The sequence below is a fragment of the Zootoca vivipara genome, chromosome 7 (assembly GCF_965207765.1).
Source record: "Zootoca vivipara chromosome 7, rZooViv2.hap1.1, whole genome shotgun sequence".
In the NCBI taxonomy this organism is placed as follows: domain Eukaryota; kingdom Metazoa; phylum Chordata; class Lepidosauria; order Squamata; family Lacertidae; genus Zootoca; species Zootoca vivipara.
The window spans coordinates 57991721-58006688 of NC_142590.1; the positions used below are offsets into that span (position 1 = coordinate 57991721).

The following is a 14968-nucleotide window of genomic DNA, read 5'->3' on the forward strand; positions in this document are numbered from 1 at the left end:
AGAGCTGAAATTTACAATGTGGCCAAAATGGTTTGGAATACAATTAAGTATTCACACAGAAGAAAAAAATAATTCCGTCCCAGGTCTCTGCTGGTGGCAGATTTTGGTATAAATTTGCCTTCTGTCTTGAGAGTTACAGGTTTCATGTAGCTCCAGACGGGCACTGTGCTGGCAAGCACTTACCTGGAAAGTTTCTGTCTATAACTGGTATGTGACAGCACGAGCAATAGTTTAATGCCATCTAGTGGGTCAGCTAGAGCTCAAGCAAAGACAGCTATGATTGCTTCAGAATCTGCCCAGGGCTTTGGTTAGCCTCTGCAATGCATGCAATTTTTCTTTGCCTGTCACTGAGATGGTGTTTTTATCCAATTTTTGCCTTGGGATATTTTGAGAGCAGCTGCTCCCCAAGGGACAAACTTCTAAACAGCATTTGAATCATGAGCATTTCTGCTTCTAGCACACAGAAGAGCCATATCTTCTATTTCTAATAATAAAGAACGTGGGAGAAAAGGGAGAAGTTTATATTTTCAGAGGCCAACAGCATCTGTGTGGTGTAAGAGTTCAATTCCTCATGCTAATTTCCCCATTTCATGGCACTGAATCCTTTGGTTCTGTTTTCCCATAGCAAGCAATGGCAACGGAACAGACAATCAGAGGTTGTTTCTTTTAGGCCAGTATGGACAGGCAGGTCTTTTTAATGTCAGCATGATCTATTAGTCTCTCTGTTACCACTGAGAACACTAATCTAATCTAAAAAGCTAATATGAGTTATGAGGAATTTCACCACCTCACAAACAGAAGATACTTCAATGCCAAACTAGAGAGTGTGGGCAGCTCCCTCCACCCCACCCCTTACTGTGCTAAAACACACATTAACCATCTTCTTCCATCTTATATTCTCAATTGTAATTGCCTTTTGATTCCTCTGTAATGACCTTAATAGCTAAGGAAGCTTATTCTAATCATACAAATGCAAATCTGAGTGGGCTAGGAATATTAAGCAGTATGAGCATATTTAATTACTCATTTATTTGACCCATTTCTCTCCCCCTTTCTCAGATTGGCAGGGATATGTGTGGCGCCTGCTCTTCAGCTCCCATTTCCAGGATTGAAATGCAGCTTTCTTCACTCAGCATTTCAGTACTAAGATGAAGGGTTGCCTATTCCCACTGTCAAACACGAACATGCTTGTTTCCAGTGCAGGCAGCTCCATTAGGGCAAATAGGGCTCTGTCTCACTAACCTCACTGTGTTGTTAGCCACCCCTTACCTGCCTGCCTTCTCACTTACAACCACTGGCGGTCAGCTTCCTTTTCCTTAGTCTCAGTTATGCCCTATAGGATAATGGAGGCAAAACTCTGCTTGCCATTGGCTCTTTCTCCACCTGCTGTTGGCCTCTTTGCCTTCCGCCCGACCAGTTTGGAATTTCAGTTTGGATTTTTCCCCTCATGACTCCCACCTCCCTTCCAGTTTAGGACAGCTATTGTTTCATAGAATTCCTGCTTCCCTACTAGCTTGACCACTTCCCCAACTCTTAGTTATGCTAAGTTTATGGCATCACCTTGGATGCCTGAATGACAAGCCTAGCTTCCTCGATTATCACTGGTGAGCAGTCATTCTGATGAACCGCTCACCTCTTTTGGGGGAGAGATGGATTAACATCAAGCTTGTGGGTTACAGTAATTAAGGAAAGCAAGGCTTGGGTTCAGGATCTTCAAAACCAACAGCTAGTACACAAGGGCTTAACGTGAGACGTATCGATAGTTGCACAAGCACAATACCACAAACCTTGATTTATTGGTTTTATTTATTTTGTCTGTTTATAGAACCCCCTCCCTCACAAAAATGCTTGAGGCAGCTTATAATGATTTACACCTTCATGCTATGAGAATGTTATATTGGCCTGTCATTAGTATCTAATCATTTCTATACTTCCATTAGTGACAAGATAATCAAGTTGTGCTTATAATATATGGGTGCAACTAAAAAACAACAACAGTTTTCCTGACACACTCAAGAAATAATTGTTCTGCCTAGTGTAGATGGTGGTGGATATTGCTACCAGGGCTCTGAATCTGGCACCTTTATCCATCTTATCTTGGTCTTCAAGACTAATGTTTGACACAGGCTGCACAGGCTGTGGGGCTTACTCACCTACCTAGGAGTAGGCCCCACAGAACCCAATGGGATTTTTTTCTGAATAGATACAGATATAGGTCTGCACAGACAGAGACTTTTCCTGTGCTGAGAAACCTTTATAGTACAGATCTAGCATTATTGATAAAGCCTTCATGTTCGGATAGATTAGGAAGAACAAGAAAAGTGTGTCTTACAGCTGGTGGGCACTGCAGTTGTAGAACTTGAATTCTGTGCTGACAAACATCTTGCCTGTCTCTCTGGATTTCAGAAGCAGCTCTATCCCAAACCAATCTGGAGAAAGAGAGAGTAGATAATTGAAACATAAAGATATAATATTTCAGATTCCGCATATATCATTCAGTATCTTTGGGGCATCTTTCCTCCATTTTGCTGGACTTGAGTTGCAAGCAAGTTTGCTTCCCCACAACTCCAGGGAGATCCTTGCAACTTTTTCTTTCTAACTTGGATGTGGCAAACATAATTCAGAGCTTCAAAGCCAAACAGAAGGCTTTTATCTTCAGCTGTGACAGTGTGCAGTGACCTGCCTCCTGCTCTAAGAGGATACTGGGTCGCATCCCACTGGTGCTTTAGCACTGGATCCCTAATGCCTTCCAGACACTAGCAAATGGCACTCTTCTGAAGTATAAAACCTTAAAACGACTGAACTGAGCATACCTAAGAAACCACTTCTTCTCTTGTGTTCTGTCACCATCTCTCAAGGCCTGATACTCATATGGGGAAGGGCTGTGGCCCATTGGTAGAGCATCTGCATTGCATGCAGCGGGTCCTAGGTTCAATCCCTGGCATTTCCAGAAAGGACTGGGGATGTTTTTTGTCCGAAACCCTGGAGTGCCACCGATAGTCAGTAGGGACAATACTGAACTAGATGGACCATTGATCTGACTTGGTATAAGGCAGCCTTCCTATCCACTAGGCCTATGTGAGAAGCAGAGGGACATGCAGAAGAATGCCAGGCTGCGCCTTTTCTACATGATAACCCAGTTTCCCAGGGATAATGCTGACAAGACAGGTTGCACTGCTGTATGGTCCAGGGGCTTCTCATGTTATCCCAATGCTGTAAGAAGGAGTGCCATTGATGCTGAAACTCCCACAACATTGGGATAACACAAATACCGTGCCTAAGACTGACAGGTCATGCTTTCCTGATTATTTCACATATGTTCCAGGTACTTATTAGAAGGATGTGAACAAAGGTGTGCATAATGTTTCCAATACTTTATGGAAATGTATTCCTCTGATGGCTCCAAAGTCAGAATTAAAGGGGGAGGAGATGAAATCATCAGAAAAACGAATATGCTAGTTGAACTGCATCAGGAGTTTGTGCTGAGCCCTGTTCAGAACTTTCAGGGCTGCCTGGATTTATGTGCATATTCATTAAGTGTTTTCTGCATATAAAACAGATAAGAAGAAAGTATGGATATTTGGAAATCAGCCAATGAGAAAACAAGTTTGAAACAATGAGCTGTTTGGTAACTGTGTATGTCAGAGAGAGTTTGACAGCCATGGCATTAGCAAAGCAACAGCCCAAAAATTAGAAGACTTCTCCACCCACTCATGGTGACTGAGTCATACTTCAGAGTGTGAGTAACACCCACACTACCTCCTTTCTGGCCCGCCTCAGATAACAAAAGACTGAGACCCCTAATGATGCAGAGCCCAAAAAGCAGATGGCTTGGAGACTGACTTTTAAATTTGTGTGGTACATAAATTTGGGTAGAATTACACTACTGGGAAGCCAGGTTTGTGGATGATATCCCTTTCTTGCCTGCTCTTGGGAAAAATAACTTTATCTACACATCACTGGAGGGGAAGGCAGGAGTGCAGGTCTAAATCTAAATCCAGTCAACCCTGCCAGCCAGCCAGCTCCTGTCCTTTTGTGCCACAAATTCCTGCAGTGTGTACGATGTGTTGCCTGCCTATATTGTACCTCAAATCATAAGCCAGCTCACCTTGGTCCACTGGTATGGCAGGAACATCTTTTGATGCTGGCGAAATGCATACAATTTGGTTGCCCAAAACTTGGCCTTCAACTTCAGTGAGGTTTCCAAATACACAAGTGATACCAGTCGCCAGGTCAGGTGCGTCTCTCACCAGCAAGCTGAGCTACAACAAAACAAAACCAAAGAGCAGAAAAGGAAAGAGATCACCACCTGTCATTGCATAAGAGAGAAGGGAAAGGGAAAGTGGGGCATTTATTCTCTTTCTCAAAGAGATGAGAAGCAAAGATGCAGGCTGCTCTTCAACTGTTTCCAAAATCACTAGTTAGCATCTAGTTGCTCCACAGACCTGAAGAGTCATAATACCAGCAGGCAGAGGTGGAATTGACTATTTTCTCACAGCCTAACAGTTCAAATCTTTTAATAAAATCGCAGGCACCTCATGTTTCAACCAGGGGAACTTTTGTGCACTTGCCATTTGAAAATATAATGAGGTTATATTTTCCATTCAAAATGAGTGATTGATCAGCCAATCATATCTGCTTAGGGCCTATTCCCATTAACTGCTCAGCTCCCAGTGTACAACAAGAACATTTCTGTTGGACAACCACTGGTGACGCACAGCAAGGTTATAGAACAGGTACCAATGCTACACACAGAACTCAGCAAGGATTGGTTCTTTATCCACCAGTGGGAACACTCCAGAAACCAAACTCACAGTGGCCTGTAAAAAGACAATTATCACTGAGTTGCATGCGGCTGCTTCAGAGCTATAGCACCAGCAGCTGAACGTTAACAGAGAATGATTCGAACTGCAGCTTCCACCCTCTGAGAGGGTTATGGAGTAGCCTTTATAACTCTGTAACTGGCAATACTAAGCATGATTTTAAAATCAATGTCATAGCTGATGTAGGGTTTCTTTTTCTTTTTTGTCATACAGAGTAAGTAACCTTACAGCGTCCATCTTCTCACAGTTCTAAGTTGAAACGATATTAGATCTTTGCACTGCCCACCCCACTGCTTTGAGGGTGGGGATTGCAAAAGGAATTCTTCTTTTTGGCTACTATGCAGCCTTTGCCATTGTGTGGTGGCTAGGGGTTGATGGGAGTTCTAATCTAAAACATCTGGTGGGGGTGGACTAGGTTGGCGAAGGCTGCTCTAGTAGGAAGTATTAAGCAAAATCATTCTTGCGCCATTTTCTTTGATGACACATCATGCTGCATACAATAATACCATATTTGAGTTGTTGTTGTTGTTGTTGTTGTTGTTGTTGTTGTTGTTGTTGTTGTTGTTGTTGTTGTTCTTGTTCTTGTTCTTGTTCTTGTTGTGGTTGTATGCATGTATTTTTGCGGTTTTATATTCTAAACCACCCTGTGAACTTCAGGTGAAGAGCAGTATGGAAATTTAATAGTTAATTAATAATACTAGGAGTACTTCAGAGAATAAACAAAGAAAATGCTGTTTAAACAAGCAAGCAACCACCCACCATGGCTACCTACCGGAAGGCTGTGCTCAGAAACTGGGATGCTGCTGGGTTGCACAATGATGCTCATGCATTGCTTGATGCTGGCTGCAAATCGATATGGTTCATCTGCCCTCTCACACTTGTCCCTCCGGGAACACCTGATATGAAAAGTACAGGGTAAGCAGATAAGCAAGACTCTTAAAATTTGGTCGTACAGCCTTGTATTTGGCCAGTTCCAGCCATTCCCATCCACAGAGCAATAAGATACTGAAAAACATTTTGCATACACTGGCCATACGCCTACATTTCAGATAGAAATTTACATAATTTGAATGTCTGTGTGTAGGAGGCCTAGTCCTATTGAAATGCCTTTCGCCGTCTACTGTGGGAGGAAAATAGTTTTTTTCTTTTTTAGTTTAATGCACCACCTCCGTATTAATTAACGGACTTCATCACTGGTTCTGAAAGCCCACATAACGTTCACTTTCTCCAATTCACTCACGATTTAAACCCATCCGTCGCATCCTGCGCCAGTCTTTCCAAGAGCTAAAGAAACCATTATCAGTCAAGGCACAGATCCCTCAGCTACGGGGAATCCAAGTCTGGCATATCAGGGAGTGAAAATCAGCTGAAACCAGAATAATCTGTGGAATAAAGAGCAAGGTTGGCCAGTAAAGGGGCTTGTGGGCTATCTGGTCAATAAAGCAATTTTATTTGGCTCCCATTGACTCTAACAGATTTTAATCAAGGTTGTGCTTATAACCAAAATTGTTTTCAAAATGAGAGATAAGAGATATGCAACAGTTCGTGTTACAGCCGCCTTTGCCTTTTATGTATAATGTCCCAGGCATGCCTGAATGCCTGTGCTTCATAATCATGAAGCTTTTACTGCTACAGGGTGCTGATTTTACTATAGAGTCTGATCAGTATTAGACTGGCCTGTGTGTGTCGCTGGACCATTCTAGGGGGGAAAACCCCATATTCTAATTTATTTGGGCTTTGTTGCCTGGGGTTGAGAGTGGGCTAAAGAAAACTTGCTATTTTTTGCTAATTTTTCATACACAATTAAAGACACTATCTTGCCCATGAATATCAATGTCATGATAAACGTCTGAAAGAGGCTCAGGCGATGGTGAGCAAAGGGCAGTACTACCCAACACTGTGCCGTCCAGATGTTGTTGAACCACAACTCCCATCAGCACCAGACAGGCCTTAGCACCTTCAGCTGAAAGCAGATTTTTTTCAAGATAAAGTTCCCATTTTAAAATTCTTCAAAAAGTCAAGTAACAGATGATAGTCCAGTATGTATCCACAGTAGTGACCAAAGGATAAATGACTGCTGGGAGGAGCACAGAGAGAAGAAACACCATGTTGCATCTGTAACAGCACAACTGAACCAACTAAGTTTGTTATTGGTATGAGGTTTTGTGTGCATGCACACTTCTTCAGATGTATACAGTATCTGAATGAATATTCTTCAGTGTGTGCATGCACACGAAAGCTCATACCAATAACAAACTTAGTTGGTCTCTAAGGTGCTACTGGAAGGTTTTTTTTTTTTGTTTAAATTCTGAAAATGAAGGAGACATGGTTTTGTCCAGGCATAGTCAAACTCGGCCCTCCAGATGTTTTGAGACTACAATTCCCATCATCCCTGACCACTGGTCCTGTTAGCTAGGGATGATGGGAGTTGTAGTCCCAAAACATCTGGCGGGCCGAGTTTGCCTATGCCTGGTTTTGTATGCTAAGCCGTTGGAAACAGAGCCTCAGTTATGGAGACTGAATAGCCAACACTTTGTGTCTGCTTGTGGCCCTTTTCTCTCCCCCTCCCCTCTAAACATTAGAAAATGAAGCCACGCAGACTTAAAGAACCAAATGCCAGAGGAAGGCAAGAGCAGCGTGACACCTATGCTTTAGTTAAAAACAAAACCTGTGGCTAATTAATCTCCTTCCCAGAGAGGTGAAGGGGCTTGAAGCTTGAATTCCTCTCCCTCACACTGGAGACACTAGAGTTAAGGCCTGTTATCATGCCTGAGTCTCCAAGGCTCTCTCCTCCCCCCAACACTCCTCTTTGAATAGAAGCCATTACGTGTCACAAGCTGAGTTATGAGCACTGCAGCTGGCATGTGTTGGACACCTGGCTCATCACCAAAGCCATTTCATCTGAGAAGGCCCCCAGAGCGGGCTGAAACTCTTGAGCTCCTATCAAAATGAAGAAAAATGGAGAGAAAAGGCTAATCGTCCCTCCATCTTTCCATTTTCTTCATCACGAGAGGCTAAGAGGTCATTGAGCACACTAAGAAACAGCTTTGAGAAAGTGAGAAGAAGAAGGAGTGCTATTAAAGAAGCACCATGGATGCTGTAGTTCTGCCTGCAGTGCTATTCAGTGCAGCAGGGTAAATAACAAGGCACATGATGAGGATGGGGCAGGGGGCCCAGAACAAAAGGTGGCATTCATGGTTCATGGCCTTGTCTGGAAGAGGAAAGTAAAACAAATTTATCTGGAGGGGAATGGGGTCTGTTTTCATGCTCATTGCCCAGTTTCTTTTGAAGGAATAGAGGAAGAAAAAATAATTTTTCTAGGAAATTGGGGTGTAAGGTAGCCATGCACTTTCTTTTCTTTTCTTTTCTTTTGCTTGGCTTATTTGAATTATCTGGTATGTTTCAATCCCCACACGTGAATGTGGCACAGTGAACCTTGATGGTGCCTGTTCTCAGCTGTTGCAAGACACTTCTAATTTTCAGAGCTATGGACTGCTCTGCTACTAGTTTTCAATGAAGATGAATAATATAATTTTCAGACACACACCCCTTGCAACAATATGTTTTTTTAGACACACACACACACACACACACCTTTTAGGGTTGGCAGATTCAATAGAGGACAGGACTTCTGTGCCTTTAATTGCCCTGCTCTCTTTTGAGTCTGGAAACCTTAAAGAGAAACCAGCAGACCCTTTGCTTGGAAATTAAACAAAGGGCCTGCTGGTTTCTCTTTAAGGTTTCCAGACTCAAAAGAGAGCAGGGCAATTAAAGGCACAGAAGTCCTGTCCTCTATTGAGTCTGGCAACCCTACACACTTTCTGCCTGAAAGTTGTCATTTTGCCCCTTCTGCTAGGGAGACAGTTTTCATACAACAGTTCTTTAAGAAGGTAGATGTGTATCTATCTTCTAGCCATTTTGATTAAAGATTTTGCATTGTGTGTTAGACAAACACATGGGAACTAGTACTACAGGGTGGGTCTTTTAAAAGAGGCCCCATGGACGTGTGTCCTCTGTATCCACAGGGCCTCTTTTAAAGGACTCACCCTGTATATGAATTCCACCAGGTGCAATGTTTTAGTATAAAATCAGTATGGCAAAGGTAGCCAGAATAGTGCCACCCAGATGTGACCAATGGCAACTATAGTCCCAAACATCTGGAAAGCACCACATTAGCCACTCTGGACATGTCACATAATTATGAATAAATGCTGAAAGACTCTGTAGCCCCACACCAGAACTTTATGCCCTTCTATAGACTCCTTCTTCAAACTACTGTTAGAAGCATTTTGTTACCGTAAGCCAGGAGTAACCAATGTGGTGCTTTCCATATGTTACTAAACTTATGCTCAAGTCATTCATAACTATTGGTCATGCTGGCTGGGGATGATGGAAGTTGTAGTCCAACCTCTGGAGGCCTCCATGTTGGCTATTGTAAGTAGAGCAAGGGGATTTAGTTTTTCTCTTTCTACTGAGATCAGATGTAATGAAAAGCAAGCACATAGCAAAACAAAAACAAAAAAACACAGCTTCAATGCACATAGCAAAAAACAAAACAAAAACAAATGCACATTCAATGCACATAGCAAAAAAAAAAAGTTTCAATGTTTTCCTTTTGTGATGGCTGGATTCAAGCTAGCATAAAATGTCTACATAAGCAGACATGCTGACTGCTCAACAAAGAGTCTTAAGCTTTCTGTGACCAACTTCCTCCAGATGAGGTGACAAGAACAGCTCACAAAACCAGGAATCTTCACTGAAAAACCATTTGCTTCTCAATAGCCCCCCCTGCCCCCGGCAGAGGGGTGGGGGAGTACTAACCATTTCCCCTTTGCAAACAGCCACAGAGATACCTGGCAATTGATACCGCTATTTTCTCCCTGAACCCTTCTCCTTTACTTGAATATAATGGACCAAAATATGAATGCTGCCAAAGAAAAGAATTATTGTGTTTTAAGTGAATCGGCGAGATTGCTCTAAAGTGAGCTCTTGACTGGAGCCTTTATCTCATTGACTTGCCGGAATGGCTCTTTTTTATCATACTATTTATGGCAACAGACCTAACAGAGATAAATAGGTCTGAAGACAATAACATAGTAGCAAACAGCAGCATATGGAGGAGCCCTGCAGGTTATAGATCCTACTGGGCCAAGGAGACTCTTGAGCAGTCTCCTTGTGGACTCTACCTGCCACCAGAACAACAGGGTGGCTAATGAAGAAGGAGGAAGAGGAGGAGGCGGAATAAGATCTTCCGTTCTTCTCAGTTTAACACGAAGACACTGTCATTTAGTAGGCACACCAGCTGCTGGATACTTTGCACATAAGACAACATTCTTTCCTTCCATTTTAACATTGATTTTTTTAAAAATGAGATTTTATGGAGAAGCCAAGGCTTTCTGAAGTATGGCATGAAGAGATGCTGCTGAACACTGCTCAAAGCAAAATCCAAGGCAGAAAGGTTGTGATGAGGTGAACAGTGTTTCTCACAGGGCTCGGAACATCTTTGCTGCCACCAACTTTCACCCTTGATTTGATGCTGGTGGATCTTGCTGTGGTGAAATGTTAGGGGAAGATAAAATTAAGATCATCATTCATCTCTAACTGAAAGCACCCAGAGTAGTTTTCCTGACAGAGGTTTTGTGCATTAAAAAGCTGTGTGACAGGTGGGGACTCAACAAAGTAGTTTTCAGCATCACTTGAATGTCCATAAAAGGAAGAAAAGTAGCAATCTTGAATAGGACTTGCACACAGGTTCTATAAAATATTTGGGAACCAATCTTCGTTAAGGTGGACTCTCATTTGTCAGAAACTAAATTGTCACCAGATGCACTGTAGGAGTAGCTGTGCATTTTCTGCATCTGCAGAAGTTGAACTAGATTATCTTCAAGGGACCTTCCAATTCTATGATTCTATAAACCATCTTCTTTGTAGCAGAACTCATGTGCCACACTATCTTCTGGTTCCTGCTTCAGAACCGACTCCATAATCTGCCCTCTTTTTTTAGTTAAGCTGTTTGTGGGCCCTTTTCCTCACTCAACTTCCTGGCTTTAGCACCCCACATTTCTAACAGCAGAAAGCAGGCCCCTGGGGACAGTGTGAAGGTTGTTCCATATTCCAACATCCTCTCTTTTCACCAGCTTCCCACTATCATCACCCACCACCAACTTGTCTATAAATGTGTGGAATAACAAGTTCTTCTCCAAATCCTAAAAATGAGTTATTTTGCATTTGTACAAAAATGGAAATGAACTCTGTGAATGTGTCCAGAGCTTGGAAGAAGCAAAGTGCACTCATGCATGCACTGTTGAATCAGATGTGAACTTTGAGAGCCCCAGCTCAAGAGGAGGTGGCCTGTAATTCACAGATTGGGAATGCTGAGTGACCTATAAATCTGCCTGACATCTTCATCCAAGAGATAATGACAAGTAGCATCAAGCATTTAAAAGTTGGCCATAAAATGATATCACCACCCCAAATGTCCATATTCTTATCTGCCTTTATCAGCCCCCTAAAAATGCAATGTGAACAACACTGCCTTGACCTCCAACCTCTTCTGTGCAGATCATTGAGGCAACTGACCCATCTGACGAAGGGAACATAACAATTAGAAGCAAGAGCTGACAACTGAAATACAAACACTCATGTGCTAAAAGCCTCCAAGCAAATAGGAGAGCAGCTCTGGGAACAGTAAGATTAATACATTCATAAGGTTCAGACTAGGGCTTAAAAAATAATCAGTGCTCAAAGAAGACATTTTTGAGGCAGGAAAATTCTAAGGAGAGGCTGATAAAATATGATTAGACTGAACAGAGCCACTGTAGCATGTTCTGTATAAACTTGCAACTCCATGCTGCATTTGGCTGTCTTGGGACCAGTAGATTTTTATTCTGATCTGTAAACCCACCAAGTGTCACATATTGCCTTGCATTTCAATTGTTACCTAAGAAGGGATTTTGGGATTATATTAAGAAGAGCTGCATGTCAGAACTGGGAATAAGGGTCCCAGAGGCTGAAATGTTCCTTTGCTACTGACTGGCTCTGTGGTGTTAGTAAGTCATCACAATTATTGCAATGGTGCTTCATCAATTATTGTCCCAGCTGGGTTCTGTTTCTGGTGATAGATGCTTGCAAAAACTTATTGCATCATAAAAACTTATTGCAACCAGATCAAAATGAATGCCCAGGAAACAACTAACATTCTATAATCTCCCCACTAACTTTGTGCAAATAAATCAGGATGAATGCTCAATAAACAGGTCATCTGGAAGCAACCTTAGAAGTATCAGTGACTTGAGGATCCTGACCCTTCCTTGAGACTCCCGTTTGCTTCAAGTACACCACAGCTGGCTGAGAAACACTGTTCCAATGGAGACAATTAAGGATCACATCTGACAAAGCTGATTGATGTCAAGTCTATTGAGAAAGTAGGAGCAAGCGGGATGTTATTTAGTGGTTGCTTTCAAAACAAGTAAGACCTGTGTCTGTCTAAAAACTCTGCCCTTTAATGGGAGAAATGTGGCCACTCTGGGTTTACTCAGAGGGAGATTCTTTCAGAAGATTACTTTACACAACTTAGGGATGAATGCTAGCTTTAAAAACAGGTTTTCTTGCTCAGCAGTGGGGATCTGCCTGATTCAAATTAAGAACAGTTGCACTCTGGATTACAAACACTTCAGGTTACAAACACTTCGGGTTACAAACTCCATTAACCCAGAAGTAGTACCTCAGGTTAAGAATTTTGCCCCAGGATGAGAATGGAAATCACACACTAGTGGCGCAGCGGCAGCAGGAGGCCCCATTAGCGAAAGCGTGCCTCAGGTTAAGAACAATTTTGGGTTAAGAACGGACCTCTGGAATGAATTAAGTTCGTAACCTGAGGTACCACCGTACTGTACTTTCTCTGGAGACGAGTATTCTTGCTTGCAGTTTCTGTTCTGTCTTCATGAATCACAAGTGTTTTTGTATCTGTGTAGGTGTGAACTTGACAGCAGTTGCAGATGTCATGCCAAAGTGGGAAAAGCAGATATGCCACTGACTCTCACACTTGATTTTCATGCTTCAAGTGAGAGGCGGGGGACATTTTCTTGTGGCAAATGTGCAGGTTCCAGATACAAGGGCATTGCAGTGAAGGTGTACTTGCTCCCCTTTGAATGTTACACCAGATGCATGAAAAATAGATGTATGAATCAGTCTTGCATATCCCCTTTTCTTCCTTGGCCAAATGTTGGAAGCTACCTTCCATACATTGCTGACTGTCTGCCCATTAATCCTCAAGAAGGCACTGTCAGACAGCTCTCTGAGATCTCTTTCAGAAAAGGCACTGGTCTATTTTCCGTTGCTGGCCTCCCTCATCTCCCAAATGACTCCTGACCTCTCTATTGTGGACACATTGGGAAGGGGAAGAAATATAGGCAATATTATGCTAGAAAAGACCTTATGCCATGGCTTGAACAGCTTAATCAAAAGAGACTGCAATTAGCTAGGTATTCCCTGTTTGTCTGAACAACACAAAGCAGTGAACCTGCCACACTTTCTGATGTGAGAACAAGAATCCATCTGGAGGAGCAAAGGGTCTAAGGTTCAACTCCTAGCAAAACATCTTTTGCAATGATTAGAAGGATTTTGCAGGAGTTAGTGGTTCAACATCTGTTGTCTATGCAAGGTATAATGCAGGAGGTCAGGCTAACTAATCTATTAATCTTTCTTTCTGGTGTTGGAACTTAAGAGTCTGAACCACACAGTCTCAAACCTTTTCATACTGAGCCTCTGCAGGTCAAGAAAAAAGAACAGCTGACAGCGCAATCCTATGCATGCCTACTCAGAAGTAAGTCTCGCTGCCTTAATTAAATTTACTTCCTGGCAAATGTGATTAGGATTATAGGCCGAACCTCTGCAAATGTAGGAAAGCTAGTCACTAAGTTTACCCTAGCTTATGTAGTGGAAGGATGGAACTATGGCATGTTTTAAGAGGGGAAGAAGGGGAAATCAGAGGATGAGATGGTTGGACAGTGTTCTCGAAGCTACTAACATGAGTTTGACCAAACTGCGGGAGGCACCTGGGGTGCTCTGGTCCATGGAGTCATGAAGAGTCAGACACGACTAAACGACTAAACAACAACAACAACAACAAGAGGGGTAGCCAACATGGTGCCTTTCAGATACTGTTGGACTTCAGCTTCTCATCAGCCCTCGCCAGAATGGTCAATGGTAAGGGATAATGGTAATTGCAGTCCAACAACATATGGAAGACACCACCCTGGCTAACCTTGTTTTAAGGTACCCATCCACCGCACAAAACTCTGGAGAAGAAAGGGCTTACACAAAGAGGTAGTCCCCAGTAGATTGCACCAGTAGAAAAGAAAGGAGGGAGGACAGAAAGTCAGAGGCAATCAATATGCACCCAGAGCTGATCAGAATGCACAAAACATTGCTCTAAAATGGCTTAAGCCCTAACAGCAGCCCCTGCCACTGCCCTAACAACAACCCTAGTGAGTTTAGCTTCAAACTTGAGAATTAGGCCAATAGGAATGTTGCAGAATGTGATCCCAAGATGCTTCAGTTTTTAAAAATGTCGGTTTCTTCTTTCAAAGAGGCTTCTGAGCACCTATGTACTTATGTATACTGCTTTCACTTGCCAAATCTAGGCTCTTAATCAACTTTTACACCTTTAAAAGTTGCAGAGAGAGAGGGAGAGAAAGGGAGAGAGGGAGAGGGAGAACCACCCTTTCTGACTGCAGCTTCCCCAGTTCTGGTAGAACTGTGATGTAGAAAGGTTTTGTTGAGAGGCTGCATGCAACTGGATGTTTAGTATTTTGGAAAACCCAGTGCTTATTTTTATGCCCAAACAGAAGCTGCACTTTATGGAAAACCCATCTGCATTTGCTTTGCTTTGACTTCAAAATGGCATGAGGAGCAGGTTAAAGACAAAACTGTTTGTTGTTGTTTTTTTAATGTCGCAACGAGCCTTGGAAGTTAAATGCCTTCTGACAAAGTGGCATAGAAATTAGCCTGCTATATGCAGGTCTCTGATCCAATCAGGATATTTCATCAGAGCCTTCCTCTGCTCTCTCCCTGTCACTCTCTCAACACCTGCTGCATGGGCATTTTGCCAGCTGCTATTGTGTGGGTACCCTTTGCCTCCACCC

General features: G+C 42.7%; 1 protein-coding gene across 2 annotated transcripts in view; it reads right to left on the reverse strand.

Annotated features, from left to right (window-relative positions):
• The window catches only part of PLXNA2 (plexin A2), a 399133-nt gene that overhangs the window by 145646 nt on the left and 238519 nt on the right, over positions 1 to 14968 (reverse strand). For both annotated transcript variants that reach the window (XM_060277140.2, XM_035123148.3), the window contains exons 6-8: positions 5596 to 5719; positions 4109 to 4262; positions 2333 to 2429 (exon numbers count right to left, since the gene is read on the reverse strand). In XM_060277140.2, coding sequence (XP_060133123.1) covers positions 2333 to 2429; positions 4109 to 4262; positions 5596 to 5719 — 375 coding nt within the window. The remainder of the gene's footprint in view (positions 1 to 2332; positions 2430 to 4108; positions 4263 to 5595; positions 5720 to 14968) is intronic.